The sequence below is a fragment of the Arvicanthis niloticus genome, chromosome 6 (genome assembly GCF_011762505.2).
Source record: "Arvicanthis niloticus isolate mArvNil1 chromosome 6, mArvNil1.pat.X, whole genome shotgun sequence".
NCBI classification, from domain to species: Eukaryota; Metazoa; Chordata; class Mammalia; order Rodentia; family Muridae; genus Arvicanthis; species Arvicanthis niloticus.
In genome coordinates, this window is record NC_047663.1 from 37,855,591 (window position 1) to 37,878,814 (window position 23,224).

General features: G+C 40.7%; 1 protein-coding gene across 9 annotated transcripts in view; it reads right to left on the minus strand.

Moving 5' to 3' along the window:
* Positions 1-23,224, minus strand: part of Acaca (acetyl-CoA carboxylase alpha) — a 264,876-nt gene that overhangs the window by 202,397 nt on the left and 39,255 nt on the right. For 3 of the 9 annotated variants that reach the window (XR_013111129.1, XM_076936128.1, XM_034504319.2), the window contains exon 2: positions 571-617. The exons of 1 other annotated variant lie outside the window; for it this stretch is intronic. Coding sequence is in view for 3 of the 8 variants with exons in the window: in XM_076936128.1 (XP_076792243.1) it covers positions 571-617 (47 nt within the window). In the remaining 5 variants the exon portion in view is untranslated. Of the gene's footprint in view, positions 1-570; positions 618-8,947; positions 8,967-11,932; positions 11,950-12,482; positions 12,621-18,416; positions 18,659-23,224 lie in introns of those variants that run through there. 5 more of the 9 variants (XM_076936131.1, XM_034504320.2, XM_076936127.1 and 2 more) reach the window with 5 other exon arrangements.

Here is a 23,224-nt window from a genome sequence, read left to right on the forward strand (position 1 = left end):
TCTGACTAAAATCTGATGGTCACAAAAATAAAATAAAATTCATGAGAAAGTAATGATTCTTGGAGATCATGAAAGTCAAGGTCAGCGTTACTAAAATACAGTCCCTGGGCCGATGATCAAAAAGCTCAGCACAGCCAGCTTCACGCTGTCCTCTCTTGGGGGCCGGTACCCAGGTGGCCTTTTCTAAGGGCTGCACAGACTGGAAGCAGTGTGTCTAACAGCTGACGCCTGCCCAGCGGCAAGTACCTGTACGGAATACTGCTCCCCAGTGCAGGCATGCACGCCACCAGAAAGGGAGGTCATGCCTGGAAAATCACTGAGTAGCCATTCAGACACTCTAGAAGCTACCACAGCCTGTCCCATTTCCATTGATTCCAGTCCTAAATTAAAGAGAAGGGAGTGGGTCAGCACCATTGTCACTGTCGGCCTCCCTGTTCGCTTGGTTGGGTCACTCACCCTACGTCTGCCAGTATTCTTTGTGGAAGACAACAGAAACCCAGAGTTTAACATCTTAGCACATGAAAACTTTTACTACATTGTAAACATAAAAGAGTATTATTTGAAACTGACCTCTTATAATTCTTATTGTCTCAGCAGATATCCGCCTCCAAAAAGAACTAAACAAAGAGAAAAACGGAGATTTGAAGGTTGCTTTTTCTGTTTATTTGGTTTTCTTTTTTTTAATCCCATTTTTTTCTCAATTCCAGTTCTACTCAGTGTAGTACAAAAATAGTAAAATTCAAAATATTATGTTTTCTGGTAAATATTACCTAACTTCAAGCATAAAGTTCAGTAGTTTATTACTTAGTGATATAAAACAAAACATTTCATATTCAAAAACTTCATTATTTCTAAACATACTAAACAGTGATTCAACTTTATTTCATAAAATAGCTTTTCTGAAAAAAAAATCATACTTGAAATAAATGCATTACAACACTTATTACTTCTAGCATTTCATTAAAGATAAGGCAATAGAGAGAAAATAACTTCATTTTCTAGAACTCAGGCTGAATATGTTTACAAGTGGGTATACAAAGACTAGAAACCAGAGAGAGGGCAATATTCCCATTACTCTAAGTCTTTAAACTCTAAAGGTCCAAAAAAGTATACTCCTCAAATCCTAGGTTTGCTTCTAAGCAAACAACTTAAAATTATCCAGGGAAGAAAGTCTCCATTTTGATTATGTATAAGAAACACCTAGAAGCTTTGCAAAACTACTCCTGTGCAGTGGGACCTCTGGCCTATGCCTGCAATCTTAGCATTTGGGAGGTAGCAGAAGAGGATCAGGAGTTCCAGGAGTCCAAAGTTACACTTGGCAACACAGAAAGATCTAGGCCCCAGCCTGGTCTATATGAAACCCTGTCTCAAATAAATAAATAAATAAATAAATAAATAAATAAATAAATAACCTGGGAGGTGGTGCAACACACATTTAATCCTAGCATTCAGGAAGCAAAGGCAGGTGGCCAGCCTGATCTACAAAGCAAGGTCAAAAACAGCCAGGGCTATACATTTAAAAAAAAAAAAAAAAATCTGTCTTGAAAATAAGACAAAACTGAATTAAAAAAAAAAAAAAAAAACTTCTAAAATACTCATGTATAAAATCCATTCCACGTCTACTAAGTAAGATCTGCAGTTGGAGGGGACACAGGTATCTAAATTACTTTTATTTTTATGTGTGTGAGTGTTTTGCCAACATGTCTGTCTGGAACCCATCCATGGAGGCCAGAAGAGGGCATCAGATTCCCTAGAACTGGAGTCACAGAAGGCTATGAGGCACCATGTGGGTGCTAGAAATAGAACCAGGGTCCCTTGAAAGAGCAGCTAGTGCTATTAACTGCTGAGCCATCTCTTCAGCCCCAGATTTTTTTAAATTGGTTCTTTTGAGAGTTTCATACAGCATGCTTTAATAATATTGACCCTACCCTAGATATCTTAATTTTAAATTCAGTTGACAATACTAGTGTCTGGAAGTCTGAGGTAGAAGAAAGGCCAATTCTCGATCGGCCTGGGCCACATGAGCCCTTTTCTAAAACATAAAAGGGATGACTTCTACAAAGTCTGGCAATCTGAGTTAAGTCCCAGGATCCACATAGTAAGTTGTCCTCTGACCTCTGTAGTCATGCTATGGCTTGTATGCACACAAACACCAATAAAAAAACTAATGTTTTTTTTTTTTTTTAAAGAAAAAGAAATTAAGATTTAGATGTTGGTAGGAAGTTAGTTAGATGGCTCAGTAAAATATACTTGCCACCAAACCTGAAGACCTAAGTTCCACATGGTAAAAGGACTCCTGAAAGTTGACTTTGACATATGTAAGTTCAATATCTCTCTCTATCTCTGTGTGTGTGCGTGTGTGTGCATGTGTGTGTGTATGTGTGACAGAGACAGACAAAAACACACACACACACACAGAGTTGCCACCCCAGCACAGATATTAATATAATAAATAAATAAATAAATAAATAAATGTATAAAAAATAAGGAATTTAGTTTTCAGTTAAACGTGTATAGACAGCCAGATATTTTTTGGGAAAGCAGAAAAAGCACAAAGTAACTAGATAAACCCACAAAGCCAAAAATCACAACAAAATCTCCAAAACATTTCAACTATGTACATGTAAGAACTAAGTAAAGAAGGAACTGGCTAAGCTTCTGTTTCAGAAGCTTCAGATCATTCCATTTCCCCTGAATCTTATAATGCCAGTTACCAGCCTGATAAAAAGCTAAAAGTCTAGTTCTCTGGAAAGGGTCATTTTCTAGACTGGAGAATACTAACAAGAGGAAAAAGTACTCTTGCCATATTAAAGCTGGGTACGCTAAGTAAACATATTAAGACCTCACAAAATCCTTTGCAGAATCTTAACAGCTGAAGCACTGGGGTGGGGTAATGTGGGGGTGTTAGATAATGCAGGGACCTTAAGCTAGCAACACCACATCGTCCTTCGATGCAGCTAACAGTCAGTAAGGCCCACTCAAATTGTCACAAGCTCTTATCACCTCTTCCGTCCACCTTCTAAAATATAAGCAGGCAATTAAGTATTACAAGATGTCTGATAAAGTATCCAAATGAAAGAATCAAGAACAAATACTTATAAAATCAAAAAAACACATAACCAAAGATTATGAAAAGCAAAATATAACTATGGGAATAAAATAAATAGATAGAAGGGCTCAATTCCATTTCTGTGGTTACTCCCTCCAGTCACAAAACCCTAGTCAATCCATGAGAAAATACTAGACCAACCTGAATTGAAGGAGAGTCTATAATATAAATGCTGGCCAGGCTTCAAAACCTGAACGTCCCTAAGAAAGGCTAAAAACCTTCACCAAGAAAGCACATAGCCACCAAACGCAGCACAGTATTGTGATTTAGCTACCCCACAGGAAAACCCTATGTGGGTAGGAGGGGTAAAATCTGAAAAATGTCTGCAGCAAACAATATTCAATGATGAGAGTTTCTACTGCTTCTTTTGTGTGTGTGTTGGGACTAACAACCCAGGGCCCCCAGAGGCTGGGCAAATGTCCTGTTAGTATCTCCAATCTCCAATGTTAACTTCTTAGGATTGATAAAGATACGGTGTGACCATGTATGATGTCTATACTGAGTGAAGCTTAGTCAAGAGTGTGCAGAGCTCTCTGTAGAATATTCACACTCAACTTTTCTTTAAGTCTAAAATTACTGCCCAAAAAATGTCAAAACCTAAAGAGCTATCATTGTTATCCTAAGACATCTAAGAGAAGTTATTACATATGCAAAACACAAATGTTACACTTTTTTAAAAAAATATTCAAAAATAACAAATATATAGGGTGTGTTGGCACAGGCCTGTGATCCCAGGAGGCTCACATCAAGTTCAGGGCTAGCCTTGACTACACAAAAAGACTGTCTCAGAAAAACAAATAAAAAAAAAAAAAAAAAAAAAAAAAAACTAGAAATAACTCCTTTTATTTTTTTAACTACAATATGTCATTGTTTCCCAGGCTGATCTCAATTTTTTGGGCTCAAGTAAGTAATCTCATATTTAAGTTTACATTAAAAAATGACTATGACTTGTTACAATTTATTCATTTATTTATCTGTGCCCACATACAAGTGTGTGTGTAAGTTAAAAGACAACCTGAGGGAGTCTGTTCCTCCTTCCACCACTTGGGTCCTGGGGCTGAAACTCAAGCCCTCAGGTTTGGCCAGCAAGGGCCCTTACCTACTGAGCCATCTCACTCACCCAGAAATAATTCCTCAAACTTAAAAACAGAAAATAAATAAGTAATAAGTAAAAATTTTAAATTAAAAAAAAAAAACAGTAAAATCATGTCTGTGGATCACACCATTCCCTGACAAAATATATGGATATTTTTAAAACTTAAAGTTAAAAATATAATCACAGCAATAAAAGAGTTTACTATAAAAAAGACAAAAGATACAACTATGAAAATGTACTATGAATCAGAAAAAGTTAAGGAGATAAACAATAAGAAACAAAGTTAAAGACCTTACTAAAAAGGCCCAGTTATGAAAAACAGCTCTCAAAAGAATAAAATCAAGGGCAAAGAAAACCAGTAATAATGATACAATTCAATTAAAAACTTCCTAATATGAAAGGGCATGACTTTTAGATTAAGAAGGGCCACTAATAAGCTATATGTGTAGCTCCATGGTGGAGCCCCTGCCTGGGGCACGATAGATAGATAGATAGATAGATAGATAGATAGATAGATAGATAGAGAGTGAGTCCATATAGTACCTATCACAAAAAGAACCCAAGAGAAGATTCAAACTTCCAGAGAGGAAAAAGAAGTGTCTTCATACAAATCATCAAGAATCAGAATGCTGGTGAGCCAGCTGTGGTAGGCTTTTAATCTTAGCTACTCATGAGGCAAGACAATACAAAATGTAAGGCCTTCCCTGAACTACAGTGAGCTCAAAGCCTGAGTACAGTTAGACATTATCTCACTTCTTTAAAAAAAGCCCAGACCTGATACACACCTTTAATCCCAGCACTCAGGAGGTAGAGACAGGCATGGATTCCTCAGAGTTTGAAGCTAACTTGGTCTACATATTAAGTTTCAGAATAGCCCCCTGGTCTTAAAAAAAAAAAAAAAAAGAAAAGAAAAAGAAAAAGAAAAAGAAAAGAAAAGAAAAAGATATTACTGAGATGAGTAAAAAATTTTAAATGGAAACATAAATCACATAATTTTACATTCATGTTAAATGGAGGGGGCACAATAAGTGATTGAAGCAGAAAACATCCTAATTATTAGAAGAAATAAGCAGAAGTATGTATGGGTTCTTCAGTTTAGTTTCAAATGACATAAAAAAATAATACATACACAACATAAAGCAGCAAAACAAATGTGACAAAATATCAAAAATTGATGAATCTAGGTCAAGGAAACATTGATATTTATTGCATTATTCTTTGTAAGCTGAAAATTTTTAAATAAAAAGTTAAAAAGTATTTTCCTCCCATGTACTCGTTCTCAAGATGCCACTAAAGAATATTCCCCATGCAAGTGATGGAAAATAAGCCAAGTCTGTGGAAGATGTGGGACATGAATTCTTGAGCATTAGAAAAGACAGTAAAGAGAATCCCTAGGGTGATGGTGAAGAGGGAGCCCAGGATGAGCAGTAAGTGTCAGATGCAAGAGACAAGCAATTTAGGCTGGAGTCAGCCAGGAGTCTGAGCAAGATTTTATAGATGAAAATTAATGGACTATCTGGCTCATATCAGTATCCAGAGAGAGTGAGAAAAGTTAATGTGAAGAGTTAATACATGGTAAACTCACAGAAAGCTAACAACAGAAATAAAGACCATTATTACCTCCAAAGTAACAATTGTACAGGATACAACTAAATCTTGTACAGCATTTACACATTCACAATATAAACTTTCTGATAAATATAAGAGTATAATCTATTGTAAAATATCAATAAGCAATGCTTACTATTTGTGAGAAATCAAGATGCAACCAGGCAAGCATGCTGTTCACACAAAAAGATATATCACAAGTATATCTGACAAGAGAAACTAAAGTAGGATTTTAATCAACTTTGTGAACCATGTAACTTTTTAAGCTATATGCAAAAGGGGTTAGAAATGTGGCCAAGCGCTGGCCTAGGGTGTGTGAAACCCTGGATTCAATATAGCAGAGGGAGGAAGAAGGGGACTTGCCAGGTAAAGAGTGGCCCCTACTATAATTCCAGGACTTGGTGACCCCAGGCCCCAAGGATAATAAATATAAATCTCTGTAAATTAAGAGATTTATAACATTTAGACACCTTTAATCTCATCACTTGGAAGCCAGAGGCAAGTGAATTTCCTGAGTTCTGGGCCAGCCAAGGTTATAAAAAGTGACTTTATCTCAAGCAAACAGGAAAAAAAATTATAATTTCTTAAATGTAAGTTATCTAACCAGACATGGAGGTGCAAACCTGTCACCTTGGTATTTGGAAGGAAGAGACAGAAGGAGCAGACTTCACAGTCAGCTTTGGTATATTGGCCACAATGTGAGTTGGAGGCCATCAGTAAACTGGATAAAACCAGGTCTGAAACAACCAACCGACTCGGGTGAAGGACCAGGAGCCTCTAATCAAGAGGCAGGAGACTGTTGAACTCAAGGTCAGCCTGAGTGAGTACCAAGCCAACTTGAAAGATGTCTCAAAGGACAAATAGTAAAATATCTCATAACTATAGGTATAGACCTTTAATTCTATCTCATACACAAAATCCTATCTCAAACAACAGTAACAACAAAGACACACAGACAGTCATCTTGTGGATGAAGATGGGAAAAATTATTCTCTTTAGAGTTACCCCCCAATATTACATAATGCTGCATAAATACAAGACTTTGATGAGTTGTTACAGGGTTAAAAAACTAGGAGACATGAACTAAGTATTTATTTCAAATAATATCCTTTGAAAACCTAAGGCATTTCCATTTTTTAATTTAAAAAGCTCTGAAATATTTCATAGTACAGCATCTAGAGAGCTGTACCAACAACGATCTGGGTATCCCCATTATCTCAAAGTCTCAAGGACTGGAGGACTTTCTTAAGAAAATATTGCTAGCACACACCTTTGATCCCAACACTTGGGAGGCAGAGGCCAGCCTGGTCTACAGAATGAGTTCCAACATAGCCAAGCCTCCATAGAGAAACCTTGTCTCAAAAAACAAACAAAAAAATATTGCTTGGCTAAGTATTGTGTTTATTGTGTTTATGTAGCCAGCTTGTGCTACATAATACATAAGATCCTATCTCAAACAACAATAACAACAAATAAACAAAGACATGCAGACAGATAGACAGCTAGGTGCAGGAAGAGAGACAGATCACTGGTTAAGAGTGCTTGTTCCACAATCATAGGGACCAGAGTTGAAATCCCAACACCCATGTAACAAGCTGAGAGTCTCTGAAAATATCTACAACCACAGCTACAAGGATTACTGGACAAGGATGACCTCTTGCCTAGATAAGCCCCAGGCTTGCTTCTAGACTAGGCTGCCTGGGCCTCAGGTTCAGGGATAGACCCTCCTAAGGCATAAGCAAAGAATGATAGTAGACACCAGACTCCCTCTTCTGGCCTCCATACACGCATAGATAAACAAATAATTTTAAAATACATTGATTTGTATTGTTGTTCCCAAGTCTTCTAGATCTGTTGATGCACTATATTAGCATTGGAGACCTAAAGCAAGAAAAATATTTACTGTTCAAGGCAACATTCCTAATTCTTTTAGAGTTAAACCGCTCCCTAAAATTACATAGAAGTTGTAAGGTGCAGATAAAGAACTGCCTACTGAGAATATAACTCATGAGGCTCTAAATTCTATTCTAGCACCAAAAACCAAAAATAAAATTTCCTAAAACTTAGTTGACCTATGAAACATAAGATCAGATGATGAAACACATACAAACTGCTAGTTTTAAATGAAAAGAACCAATGAAAAAAATATCCCTGCCAAGCAGTGGTGGCACACACCTTTAGTCCCAGCTCTGGGAAGACAGAGGAGTTTGAGACCAAGCTGATCTACAGAGTTTCAGGGCAGCAAGGGCTACACAGGAAACTCTGTATGGAGGAGGCGGGGGGGATCATATTAAGTGGAATACTGGACCAGAAACTTCCTTACATACTTTGGGGTGGGGTGTTGTTAAGGTGTTTCTTTGTGTAGCCTTGGCTGCCCTGGAACTCACTTGATAAACCAGGCTGGCATCAAACTCAAGAGGTCCACCAGCCACTGCCTCCTGAGTGCTGGGATTGAAGATGTGCACCATAAACTATTGACTTACATGAAATGGAATCAAAGAAATTAAACAGCTTGTCTGCCAGACCCAGGAATAGCAATACATACTAAAGAAAAAAATGCAAACAACCCAAGTATCCATCATCATGAACTAATCTGATATTACCTCTAATAAAATTAAAAATGAATAATCAAGCTTCTACCAGCCTTACTATCCCCAGATATGTGTATATGCAGGCACACATACATGTAAGCAGTAACTAAATTTGAATGGCTAAAGAAAGATTGAAAAGCTTCACTTTTGAGTTTATTTCTGTCATAGGAGAGATTGGCCATAATTCATAAATGAGATCTTAAGAAAAATCTTTCTCAAAGTCTAGGTGTATTTTTCAAACTTAACAAGTTCATTCAAAAATTTCAAATGTCATGTTATCATGTCAAAGAAAATTATCTATATAGGCTGACTCTAAGATGACCTCCTTCATAACTTATATATATGATCATGTGATTTCAACCCCCAGTGTTATAAAATAGTAACTATTTTTGCAGTTCCTCCAGTAAGGAAGAGTCAGAACAGAATGCTGAAAGGATGGAATGAACTTAAGTCTCAATTAACAACACTGGGAAGCGGCATCAATCGAGGACATCAACCTTTGGATTATCGTGATTGACATCCCTTTCTGGTTTTGTTTTCTACCTTTTTTTTGAGATAGGATTCTTCTTATGCAGCCCTTGGCTCATCTGGAACCCGCTGTGCAGACCACACTGGCCTCAAACTCACGGAAGTCCTCCTGTTTCTGTAATAATTTTCAGCTTTCCTTGAATGCAATGGTTCATTTGGCATGATAGAGACAGAACACATGATAGTAGTGTTACAGACAGACAGACATATACTACTTAAATAGAAATCTGTTTTAAAAGTGGATGGATTACTGAAGACTACTTTCAAATGGTAGTCCCCTCAACAGTGATTAAGATTTACTTTTCAGCCAATAAGGCTTCAGTGTTTATTCATAAGCCTACTGATTTAAATGTATGAAAATATGCTTGATGTGTGGCTTCTACAATTATTAATCTTTAAGAACACACTAAGGGTGGTGAGATGGCTCAATAATAAACCGACTTCAAGCTCAAGCATGGGAACTTGAGTTCAACCGACAGGGGAATGAGAGAACTAACTCCCTAGAGTTGTCTTCTAACCTTACCCTGCTCCGTCCTGTGCCCACACATATAGATGTTTTTAAAAAGTTAGAGAATGCCAGGTGGTGGTAGCACACATCTTTAGTCCCAGCACTCAGGAGGCAGAGGCAAGCAGATCTCTGAATTTGGGGCCAGCATGGTCTACAGAGAGAGTTCTAGGACAGCTAGAGCTACACAGAGAAACCCTGTCATAAAACAAAACAAACAAAACAAAAAAAAAGTTAAGAGGATGATAAAATAACTTTTTTTCTGAATTGTTTTAAAGAGTAGCCTAGCCTTTCCCAAGTAAAAACATTACATTTAAGTGTATTACTGCATGATTTTAATTGTTGGTTCCTCATCCAATAATTTAGGTATTAGCTACCTTAAAACTGAAAACAAAAACAAAAAACAGGGCTATCTCAATTTTTTTTTTTGACATTTCAAAATGACATCATGTACAAGTATTTTGGGTCCTATTCACAGAAACCCTGGGACTCAAGTGGCCTGGAGGCTGTAGGTAGACATGCCTATTTTAAAGAAAGGTACAGTGGGGCTGAGAACGCTAAATTGGTGATGTGCCTTCCTAGCATCCACAAAGCCCTGGTTCAATCCCCAGCACTACATAAAATAGATTTGAAGGCCAAGAGGACAGCTCAGCACATAAAGGCGCTTGTCAGGAACCCACATGGTAGGAGAGAACCAAGTCTCATAAGTTGTCTTCTGACCTCACGTAAGCTTGCACAAGACACACACACACACACAAGTATGGCGGCACACACCTGTAATCCCAGAAGGTAGCTCAGCTGGTAAAGGGGACTATTATTGAGCTGATGATCTCTGTTCAATCCCCAAGGCTCACATGATATAAGAGTAAACAGATATCAGACTGTCTTCTGACCTCCACATGGCAGGCATGCTTACATTCCCCACAAAAAATAAATAGAAAAAAACACATTCCCAAAGGTTGTCCTCAGACGTCCATACATGCACCTGAGCACCTGCATGACCACATACACACACACAACCAAATAAATGTAAAACAAAAAAAGGGAAAAGGGAAAAGGGTAAAGGAAAAGCTGGGTATGGTAGGGCACCCTTTAATCCCAGCACTTGGAAGGCAGAGACAAGCAAATCTCTGACTTCAAGGTCAGCCTGGTCTACAAAGAAAATTCCAGGACAGCCAGGGCTATACACTATGAAGAGTAACCATATCTAGGGGGTGGGTGTGGGGGGCAACCACAGAGCAGAGTATGTCAGCACAAGCCTACAATCCTTGTACTTGAGACACTGAGACAGGAGAATTCCAAGTTCAAGGCTACATATTTGAAGACCCTCCAAAAAAAAAAAAAAAAAAAAAAAACCCACTGGCTTCAGACCAGTTAAACCAGTCTATGTGACAGGTAAAAATTTCCTACTTATTAACTGGAAAGTGCTCTACAACTAAACTTGTTCACAGCACTCTAGAGTTCTCCAAGACTAGCTTTCACAATGACAGTACTTTGATATTACCTAGTCGTGGTCTGATGTATAAATGCAGTATTTCCCAACTTTTCCTTACAGTTTGAAAATGACTTAATCTTTTCTTTGATGTATTTCTATTCTCTGGTAAATCGCAAACAAAACCTCTACAACACTAATAAGCACAGAAAGTTTCAGAAATTAGTATTTTACTGTTGACGTCTTTCAGACCCACAGGTTTTGCTAATTATCACTGGGGTCACATCAATACTTCTGTTAAGGTTTAAATAGTATTTAGAAATAAACTGAAGCCAAAGAAGTGGGAAGAAACTTGCTATTTTGCAGCAAGTAAGCACCTACTACCTACACTGCTAAGAAAAAAAAAAATCCTACTGTTAGACAACAACGCTTTTCCAACAAGTGCTTGTCAAATGAACACAAAAAATTCCCAAGACAGATGTCAAGGGCATCCCCATTCACCGAGCAGCAAAAGACAAATTAGGGTTTTCCTATTCGCTAAGAGAGAGAAGACTAAACTATGTAACCAAGGAAAGTTCCCAGCCTGAACTGTAGAATTAGAGGGAAAAAAGAAACAGAAAAGCCAAGAGAGAACAACTTCTGAGAGTGAAGGCCAAGTTATTAGATTTATTCTGCACATTGGGAAGTTTCTGAAACACTGTTTATGTAGACACGGAATCAGGAAATACTAGAGCCTTTTGATTTGTCTTAAATCTCCTAACAAAACCATCTAAAATTATTTCCTCTGACCAATTATACTCCTTTATGCCTCTATAAAAATCCACAAGGCCTACATTAAGTTCATGATTTTTAAAGCTTACTGGAAATGTCCACTTGCTGGATACCCAAATCAAAACTATATACATATCGGCCCAGATGTGGCAGAATTTCCACTCACGTTTTCCTCTGAAATCTTTAGCTTCCTATCACCTTCCTTCGTCTTATCTCCAATAGCTGCCCTAAATTAGCACGGCAAACGCCAAAAGGAGAGTTAAGAACTGGCGAGCACGCTTTTACTACTTACGATCGATCCCTCATAGAAACCCTCAAATCGTGCGAGCAGGAACTGGCAAAGGGACAACCCGCCTGGCCCGGGCTCTCCCCGCGATACAAAGGCACAGTGAGTGCCACAGCAGCCCGCGCCTCTGCGCCCCACACCTCTCTCCGCAGGAGAGGAACAAGACTTTCCGTGCAACCAGACCCAACCCTCAACACCCGCCTCCCACGTGGTCTTCTCCCTCTCGGAACCCAGGACCGACGCAAAGAATCAGACCCGCAAGTAAGCAGCAAGCACGGGGCAGACACACTGGTTCCTCCCTAAGGGCCCTGGGCGGTACTCCTCCCAGGTTCCGGGGTCTCGGCCCGCAAGCCGCCGGACCCCAGAGCCCTCCACGCGAAGCTCGAGCGAGGGGACTTGGAGGCCGCGGAGCTGAGGAGAGGACTCGGCTGTCCGGCCCGGGGTCTGCATGGGATGGAGCCCCACCGCGTGCCGGCGGAGGCTGGGAGGCCGCCCCCTGCCGGCTGCCCCTCCGCGGCCCGGGCCGCTCCGGATTGCCCTGCGGCCCTCGCCTCACCTCAGGCTGGCGGCACGCAGGGACCGACGGTCGCTGAGCCCCTGCGCCGAGTTGTGCTGGGCGGGAGGCGACGCGGGCGGCTCGGCGATGGCTGACAGAAGCCCGGCAGGCCTGGCCCACACCGGGGCCGAGGAGGGCGGGGCTTAAGCGGACTGCCCCGCCCCCGGCCCGCCCCCGCCCGGCCGCCCACCTCAGCCGCCCAGCCCCATTAGGTCCGCGCGCGTCCGGGGTTACTCCAGGCCGTTCACCTCCGACCCCGCTCTGGGCAGCCGCGCGGTCTGGGTGCCTGAGGGAGGGGGCGAGGCGCGGGCTCGGGCCGGCGTCAGCCAATGGGCGCGCGGCGCGGGGCGGGGCGACGTGAGGCGATGCTGATGGTCCGAGCGCCTCTCTGCCATTCGGGGCCGAGCGGTGCGAGGGCGGGCGGGTCTGGGACGTGGTGGGTGCCCCTTCTGCCTGGGCGGGTTTGGGGCCAACCCAACGGCTCCACCTCCCGGCGGAGAGCGGAGTAGAAGCCGTGGTTCTGCTCGAAACTCCCGCAAGGACCTACTGGCTAGTAGCGCAGGAAGGAAACCCTGGAGAGCCAAGAGGTGCACTAGGTGATGTGCTGTCCCTGGATGAACCGTAGCTTTGCTAGTCCTGACACTCTAATGAGGTCCGTGTCATGCCTGTCCACTGCCTTCAGATTAGTGCAGTAGGCTAGCCAATGCAACTAATCCATCAGCAGCCCCTTTGCTTAGCTCCCCAGCCTACCTCAAAAGGAGCTGCTGATGCTGGATCATGGAGTATTTCTGAAGAGAAGTGTTGGTAAAGAAAGTTTGGTAGGTAAGGCAGGGTACAAAGAACAAGCAGTCTCATGCCTGCCCTCAACAGTAAGTGCCAGGGAGTACTGACTTCTTAGATTGCTTTACATCCTTTACTGGTGCTCCAAGCCTTTTGAGGTGAATGAAGCCAACAAATGTCTAGTTGTATCACTTCACAGCAAGACTTTCATGGCAGTGTGTACTGAAGATTAATGGTGATTGGAAGACTTCCCAACACAATCCAACCATTGGGCATAAGTGCTGTGACACTGCGAGGAAATCCATTCGACAAGAATGGGCTGAGTTCTAACCTATTGCAAAAATTCAGAGGAGCACCCAGAGTTCTTTTCCCAATCCCCACAAGACTATGATGAAGGCCAGGAAAGGTGTAGAAGAGGACAATGCGGCCAGAAGAGTAGTTCCGTGCCAGAGGGCAAAAAGTGATAAGGGTGGAAAGCCACACCCCAGGAAACAAATTCTTGGATGGAAGCTAAGACAGGAAGATATTAAGATTGGTCAACAGGAACAATGGCATGCCTTATTGCCACTAGGTAGCAGCTTCTCCAGGAATTTACCCACTCACTTTTGAAGTAATAAGGATTAGAAACAAATTGGGGAATTCACAGATTTTATAAAACAGTGACCTATATTTTAACAGTAACTGTGTCATTGGGATAAATGTCAGCTGAACAAAGGAAATTCAAAGCTTAAAAAAATAGATAATTGAGCAAGACTTTCTGGTTTAACAAGACGTTCGACTTACTGACTAAGAATAATCTGGGGAGCTTTGCCTCTCCACAGTAGTATTCTCTGAAGCTGGCATGAAGAAGTGACCAAGTAAAAAGAATTAAAAATCTTGAAGTCATCTCTTATTCTTTTACCTTTTAAATGCTAAAGTTTCTTTCTCTGGGATTCTTAATGGCGTTGCTGTTTGTCAGCTTTAAGAATGTCACAATAATGGGCTTACCCTCAAAAACTCGAGGACTGTGGGGTGTAACCATTTGTATCACATGTGCAAGACCCTGGGTTCCACCCTCAAGTGAAATATTCAAATAGTCCTGTTTTGGGAAGCAAAACCAAGAATGAATTAGGATAGCCCAAGACCACTCCCAAAGAATCTGCTATCAAATGCTAAGATGCCCGAGCAGAGAACCTGCAAAGGGCTGTAAGACAGTAACTCCTAGAACTGGAACCACTCCTGAGTGCTGTTTGGGACAGGCCAAGACCTGCCTATCCTACTGTCGGCTTTGTAGAGCTGGTCTCCATGAGTCCTTGCCACACAAGCTGTGTATCTGTAAGACATGGAGGAAGAAAGCCAAAGGGTGGAGAAAACATACTATACAAGATTAACAGGTGGAAGAGAAGAAGGGTGAGTATGTATTCTAGAAACTGGAACTAGAGGTTTTTTCTGGGTTGAATTATACCCCCAAAACCCAATGCTGAAATCCTACAGTACCTCAAGATATGAGGAGAGTGTGGGGTGGAGATAGGGTCTTTAAAGATATTGTTAAATTAAAACATGATCATTTAGGGTAGACCCTAGTAAAATATGAGTGGTGAAATTAAACAGATGGATATTAAGATACAGGTAAACGGAGAAGATCCTGAGAAGACAATGACTGAAAAGCCTAGAAGAAAATTTTCAGAAGGAAATTAACACTATTGGCATTTTGATTATGGACTTTTAGCCTCCAAAAAAAAGTGAAGAATTTTATACTGTTTCTGTAATGTGCTTTGTTATAACATCCCTAAAAGAAAACAAGGCCTTTAGGTTTCTTTTTTAAAGTTTTGTCCCTACATAAGCACTGACCACTCTTCCAAAAGACCTGTGTTCAAGTCCCAGTACACATGTGGGTGACTCACACAGTCTAATTCTAGTTCCAAAGGACACTAGGTTCTCTAGACATTGAACATATCCAGTTCTGACACACTCTTCTGGCCTCTTCAGGTTCCAGGCACACATGTGGTACATAATAAATATGCAAGAAAAACACTCATACACATAAAAAATTATTTTTAAAAAAAGATTGTGTAAAGAGGAAGCCAGCTCTTCCTGTAAGTGGCCTGAGGTGACCTGTAAAAATGGTTCACTGCTCTCTTGACCCAGAAAACCCTACAAAAGCATGCAAATCAAGAGGTTCAAATCATTGTGTTCACTTTAAGAAGGTGAAACTGTCCAGGCCATTGCGGATACACATATTCAAAAAAGCCACCAAATACTTGAAACATGTGACTTTAAAGAAGCAATGTGTACCCTTCTAGCTGTATAATGGTATGTTTGGTAGGTGATCCAGACCAAAAGTGGGACCAAAGTGTAGCTCAAAAAGAATGCTGATTTTTTGCTGCGTGTGCTTAAAAATGCAGAGAGTATGAACTTAAGGGTTTAGATATAGGTTATCTAGACACTGAACATACCCAAGTGAGCCAAGCATCAACAATGAAACAACAAATTACAGAGCTCATGGGCAGATTACCCCACATGTGACTCCCCTGCCACACTGCAGGGGAACAAATTATTCCCCAGAAGAAACTGAAGAGACAAAACTTATGACACAGGAATAAATTTAGCATAAATAAATGAAAGTTTATTTTAAGAAAAGGAAACTGAGCACAGTGCATGCCTGTAGTCTAAGTACTCTAGAGGCTGAAGCAGGAGGATCAAGCATCCGAGACAATCCTTGCCTATATAGAGACTTTGAGGCTAGCTAGACTAGATGAAGCAAAACTAGACTCCCAAACAAAACTGTTAAAAATGAAGTTGTGTAAGTGGTGTCAGGAATTGATCCTAAGTATCCAGGCTACCTTCATGTGGTACTCTTTCCCTGTGTGAGACTTTTCTCAGAAAAGTCCGAGAGGTCCTGCCTTTACAATGATTACAATTTGTTTGGGAAGACAAAAAGACCACTTTTTGTTTTGTTTTGTTTTGTTTTTGATCCAGGGTTTCTCTGTGTAGAGCTGGCTGTCCTGAAACTTGTTCTGTAGACCAGGATGGCCTCAAACTCAGAGATCTGCCTGCCTCTACCTCCTGAGTGCTGGGATTGAAGGCGTGCACCACCACTGCCCAGGTAAAACTAGCACTCTTAAACAGTAGCTATATCTCACTCCTTAGATGATAGCCATGTAAATTTGTAAAGGGCATAGGTGAGAGAGGATAAATTCTCAAAAGCAGATAAACCCATATATATCTAAATAGTATATTAGCGTTTTCCATACAGTTCCATTTGGCAGTCATTTCTGCTTAAGATTAGAGCAGTATTTCTCAAGGTGTGTTCCACTGGCCGCCTGTACTAGGAACACTGGAGTGCTTATTTAAAGTGTAGATTCCTGATGTAGCAAGATGGCTTAACCTGTGAAAGTACTTGGCACTAATCATGATGACCTGAGTTTGATCCCCAGGTCCCACATGTTGGAAAACAGAATTAGCCTCCCACAAGTTATCTGACCTCCACATCAGCACTATGTTGTGTTTATATCCACATGTGTGTGTACACACACAAACGCACACACAGACACACACACACAGTGTATGTATGTACGTATGTATGTATGTATAACTTTTTTAAAAAGAAAAATGCAAAGTCTTTAAAAAAGGAAACCTGGTAATTGTTCATAGTGAAGCTTAACAACACAAGTTTAGTATTTGGCATTATTACTCCCCTGTCTGCTGTTAGAGTGTCTTGTTGAACAGCAATGTCTCCAACACCTGCATTTGTAACATAACAGTCTTCATGTCAGGCTTGGGTTGAATTAAAGAAGGAAAGAGTGAGTACCGTGTAGTCTTGGAGCTGGTGAAGCTTCGCGTTAAAGCATCTGCCTAGCATGTATGAGGCCCTGGGTGTAATCCCAGGACCACAAAAGGGAGGGAAAGGATGAAAGTGCCTTAATGGAAAGGCAGCCTCATAGGTAAAATTCCCAGATGTTAGCTGAGTATGGTCACAAAAACTGGTAATCCCAGCACTCCGGAGGCAGTAGCAGGGTCACAAGTTTGAAGGCAAGCTAATCTGCATAAAGGGTTTGAGGTCAGCCAGGGCTACATAGTGAGACCCTGAATAAAATAAAACAAAATCAAAGTACCATTTTGGAGTGACCCCTCCCTTCCCCCCCCCCCCCCCCCCATTCACAGTCTGACCTGGTTTCTAGCATTTGTCATAACTGTTCTTTTTTTGTTCTGTTTTGATTTTTGTTTTTTGGTTTTTGGTTTTTTTTTTTTTTTTTTTTTTTTTCCTGAGACAAGGTTTCTCTGTGTATCCCTGGCTGTCCTGGATCTCATGCTGTAGACCAGGCTGGCCTCAAACTCAGAAATCCACCTGCCTCTGCCTCCCAAATGCTGGGATTAAAAGTGTGCGCCACCACTGCCCATCTTGCCATAACTGTTTTTATACCTTTCCTCTGCTGTCAGATTTATCATTCCTCTTTTTTTGTTGTTGTTGTTAATCTTTTAGTCCTTGAAAATCTTGGGGCTGGAGAGATGGTTCAATGGTTAAGAGCACTAGCTGCTATTCCCGAGGATCCAGATTCAATTCCCAGCATCTACAGAGCTGCTCACAACTGTCTGTAATTCCAGTTCCAGGGCTTCTGAGACCCCCCCACCCCCACCCCAGACATAAATGCAGGCAAAACACAAATGAACATAAAATAAAAATGAATTTTTAAAAAAAGTCTCATTTTCTCTTGGATGCTAACTCTTCCTCAGCTTCCATTTATCTTTCCTATGCATCCTAGCAGCAGCATCCTACCAGCACACAGCACACTATGGTAATTCTGCTCTAGTTTTGTATATATACTGAAGACGGCATCCTACAGTTTAATACAAGGCCAGGCATAGATACTAGTTACTGCTTCAATGATTGAAATAAAGATTAGCACTAAGTGGGAGTGGCACAGGCCTTTAATGCCAGCACTTACGAAGCAGAGGCAGGCAGATTTCTGAGTTTGAGGACAGCCTAGTCTACAGATTAAGTTCCAGGACAGCCAGGACTACACAGAGAGACCCTGTCTCAAACAACAACAACAAAACAAAAACAACAAACAAAACAAAAAAGGGAAGACAGACAGAAAGGAAGGAAAGAAAGAAAGAGAGAGAGAGAAAGAACAAAGAAATAAAGAAAGATAGACAGGTAGATTAGCACCATACCTGAGAGGCCACTGCACTCTTGATCTCTGCCTATCAGTCTTCACTTTGCCTTTGGGAGGCAAAGCCTCCAGTAAGCTACTTAGCAGCTCTATTGATAATCAGAATTCAAGAAACCCAGCCCCTTACCAAAACTGTGGCCCCAGTTTAAGATAAAAGGCACAGAGGTCTTATCTGAACACCAGTCCCTTTGCCCTGGTCAAGCACTCAGGTTTGTCCAGAGTTAAGAGTCTTTCAGAACCTCACACCATAAGGTCAGAAAATCTCCTCAGGGAGGCCTCTTTATAAGACCGGTCCTGGTGTTGAAAGGCAAGATTCCATTGCATAATGAAAGACAGTGTTTATACTAGAGACTGCCCACGGTGTTTTCACATGGACACCAGAGGTTTCACAGGCTACTTGGGTTTTCACAGGCCATTTCAGCTCTCTCCCCTTCCCCGCAAACACATGCAGGCCCTGGTTGTATTTTAGGCAGTTCCACATCAGTTTTTTCCTGCATGAGACCTGCACCCGGGGTATGGTATGAGTGTGCGCGTACTCGTGCACATATGTGTTTGTCTGTGGCATAATGTGCACACATATATGTGCATATACACCCATACTTCAAAATTAAGCACTTGGAGAAATGTTAAAAGACCTTTTACTTAAAGGCAGGAAAATAGGTTGATTTATTTAATTGTTGCTTAGTCCTGGGATTCTGACCTTGTGTTACTCTGCTTTACAACCTACACACCTCGTTCTCCTACACCCATGAAAGGCTTCCTGGCTAATCATTTCCCTCCCCTGTCATTATCTCCTGTTTAGATCTTTCCAGTATCTCTATTACATCTATATCAGACTGAGATTTTCCTGCTGCATGTTTAGGCATTTGTCTTCCTCAAATACCCTCAACACTCCATTGCTGCTGTTGCATATGAAGCACACTAAATCATAAAAGTAACATAATATTTGCAGTTTTTACTATCAAGAAACACTGATCCATTACTCAACTTCTTTTTATCCTTTTCATTCCTTTCAGCCTTTACTTTTTGTTTTTTGTTTTTTGGGTTTTGTTTTAGGTGTTTTTGTTTTTGTTTTGAGACCCACAGCCTGAGATAGCCCAAATTCTTTATTCTTCTACTACCTCCAGAGGGAATACAGGCATGTGCTAACCATGCCTGTCTTCCTTAATTAGATCTTTACCAGATCTCAGTGCCCCTGTCTTTAAAGAGAAAACTACTTCCGATAAATAGCCCAGACAAACCGTAGAAAGCTAGCACACAAACCCTGTGTATCCACAGACCTCCTGAGCCAATGCGACTGATAAGCTTAATGAAACAAAGAATGATGACAATCAAAAGTAATACAAGGAAATGTAGCTTAAATCAATGAGTGAGGTGACCATAATCTCTTTTTTTTTTGTTTATTTATTTCTATTTATATGAGCACACTGTAGCTGTCTTCAGACACACTAGAAGATGGCATTGGGTCCCATTACAGATGGTTGTGAGCCACCATGTGGTTGCTGGGAATTGAACTCAGGATCTCTGGAAGAGCAGTCAGTGCTCTTAACTGCTGAGCCATCTCTCCAGCCCAACCATAATCTCTTAAATAGAGGGTCAGTACAAACTGAGAAGAATTGATTCTTAGGAATCTAAGTCAAAGATAGGGGAAGCTTTTTTTGTGCTACAGATTATTTAAAAACAAAACAAAAAACCAAACCAAAACAAAAACAAAAAAACTTGAGCTCTTTAATCAGAGAGACCAGGCCTAAAATCCTGAGCAGTCACTAATTAGCTTTGTCACTAATTAGACTGTGAACAAGTGACTCCTTTTCTGTGTCTCTGCTTCCTTGACTATACAATTGACTATGGGTGGTATTTGGATGAAATAGAGTCAAAATATAAAGCCCCTAGTCCAGCGCTTGGAACGCAGGAGGCATGCAGAAAGAAGTACTTGCTCTTTTCTCTTCAAGCCCCCTTCACCCATTTTCTATGAGCACTTAGAACACCTTGCCCTATGGATGCCCTAGGGAGTTCTATGTTATTAAATTCTATTGTACTAGTTAAGAATAGCAGAGCATGTGTAAAAACCAAGCAGCATTATGAATCCCTTAGCCTTGTTTGGAGAGAAGGAGCAAATGTCCATGATCTAAGGTTTTGGAACCAACCAAAGGGATCCTCAGGCTTGTTTCATGTCCTACTGAAACAGTTCTTTGACCCCCCCCCCCCCCATCAAGAATATGAGACAGGGAGCTGAGGAGATGGCTCAATAGTTTAGAGTACTTGTTACTCCTGCAGAGGTCACAGTTTGACTCCTAACACCCAATGGTGGTTCACCACTATCCATGACTCTAGTTCCAGGGCCTCTGATGCTCTCTTTTGTCCTCCAAGGGACAAAAAAGCATACATGTAGTGTATATCTATACATGCAGGCAAAACACTTGTACATAAAGTGAATAAATCTAATAAAAATTTTAAAAAGAATATAGAACAAGTATATTCTACAAGTAGAATTATTAGTGAAAATAACTACTTAGAAAAATAATCTACTCTCAATAGTCAAGCTGAACATAACTTACATACCCTCTAGCCCAGCTTCAGCCTTTTTATTTATACCCTGGGAAACTTTCAAATATGTTCCAGGAACATTACAGCAATAAAGTATTTAAATTGTGCTATATTCATACACTGGAATATTATAAAGCAGTAAGTACAAACAAAAAGTTGCTACATGAAACATTATGAATCAATTTTAAAATTAGTACTGAGCCAAAAAAAAAAAAAAGATATACAGAGCCTGATGTAGTTGGTGGTTCATGCCTTTAACCCCAGCACTCAGGAAGCAGGAGCAAGTGGATCTCTCTGTGAGTTCAAGGCCAGCCTGGTCTAAATAATGAGTTCCAGGACAGTCAGAGCTATGTAGAGAGACCCCCGACTAAAAACAACAAAAACAAAACAAAACAAAAAAAAAATTTAAGCTTTAAATAAATAAGCAAACAAAAAAAAGAATACTTAGGTTTCTAATTTATAAGATAGGCAAGGCTGGGAGTGGTGATAGGACCTTCATTCCAGGATGCAGAGGCAGGCAGACCTCTCTGTGTCTGGTCTGGAAGTCTGTTCTGTATACTGAATTGCAAGACAGTTGGGAATACATAGTGTGAGCCACTCTCAATAAGTAATAAATAAATAAGATAAATAAATAAGATAAATTAGAGGCAAAATGTGAATGAGTGATAACCAAGTATTTTGATTCTTAAGTATGATGGCTGCCGGGATGAAGTGAAGCCCATTGCTTTTTATTCTAACCTAAAATTTTTAATCAGAAATTATTTTTAAAACAGGCAGAATTCATCTGTGGTGATAAGAATCAGGTAACAGTTATTCCTAAACTGGGAATGATAGCTTATGTCTACAACCCCCACCCCCAGGAGACTGAGGTAAGACTATCATAAGTTTTAGTTTGACCCTGTCTCAAAAAATAAATTAAGTCATTAAAAAGACTGGTGAGAAGGCTCAGCAGGTTAAGGTACTTACTGCCAAGTTGGCAACCTCACTTCAATTCCCAGAATCCACATGGTAGAAGGACTGAAGCAATGAAGGCGCAAAGACGTTAAGGAATTTGCTTGAAATAATTCAAGTAATTACTGGACCTCAAAAAAAAAAAAAAAAAAAAAAAAGCTAGACCCTTGAAAGGCCTCCTGGCTTCTGGTTCCTCTCCCAGGCCCACTCTGACTGTTTATTCCTTCTTTCCCACTCTCTTCCAGAGCTCACCCGAAACTGGACACATCATCTCTACCACTAGATATTTGGGCTTCATTATAGTATTGTGTGGCATGCTCCAACATTCAATTTGACTTCAGGGAATCCATGAGTAGATTGAGTCCCTAGTAACATACCACATACCACATACCACATACCACATACCACATACCACACACACACACACACACACACACACACACACACACACACACACACACCAGAAAAAAAGAAAAGAAGACTTGTCCAAGAATTTATAAAAGAAAATTGCAATTTCATCTTATCTTTGATGCATGAGATTGCTTTGGGGGGAAAATGAGATTTTTCCATCACCTATGACACAGAAGACTTCAGACCTATTCCTTACTTTGCTGCAAGGTGGCAGCACTGTCACGTTGTCACATGGCAGCTACAGAAAACTTTCAACAGCAGACACTGTGTCAGCACCATAGGGAGTAGAGAATCCTGTGATCGGGGTAAGGGAACGGTCAACAAAGATCATGGAACCCCTGGGAAAGCCATGGAGTCCTTTAATATGTTCTCCTGCCTTGAGAGACCCAAGCAACTGTGGCTGAGGAAGACAGCAGGCCCAGAGAAGGTTTGCTGCTGGGCTTAATGCCCAGCACTTCTTTATTCTTTCCCTATTTTAGTCAACAAGTTGTCCTTCAGAGATCTGCCTTCCATTAATGTTTCCCCACCAAGACTTTGATGCTTAGTTTGGCCATATTTCAAGCTGTATTGATGAGTCAGGACACAGGGTGCTATTTAAAGTGTGATCTGATTGCAGTATCACAAAGCCCCTTATGGAAAGTCCTTTGAACCAGCCCTTTATGAGATTATCAATCGCATAAATCAAGAGTTTCAGCCTCCAGAACTTTCTCATGCGTAGCTAAGTCCATGTTGGCTTCGATGGAGCATATTACAGTTGATAGGAATGCTGTGGAGACTCTGGACATTGACAAATGTCTAACTAGATCTTTTCTTCTTTATGACCTCACCTAGCTATACCATCAAGGAGTCTTTAGAGTCAGGTATAGCAGTACACACTTGTAATCTCCAATCTTATGAGGC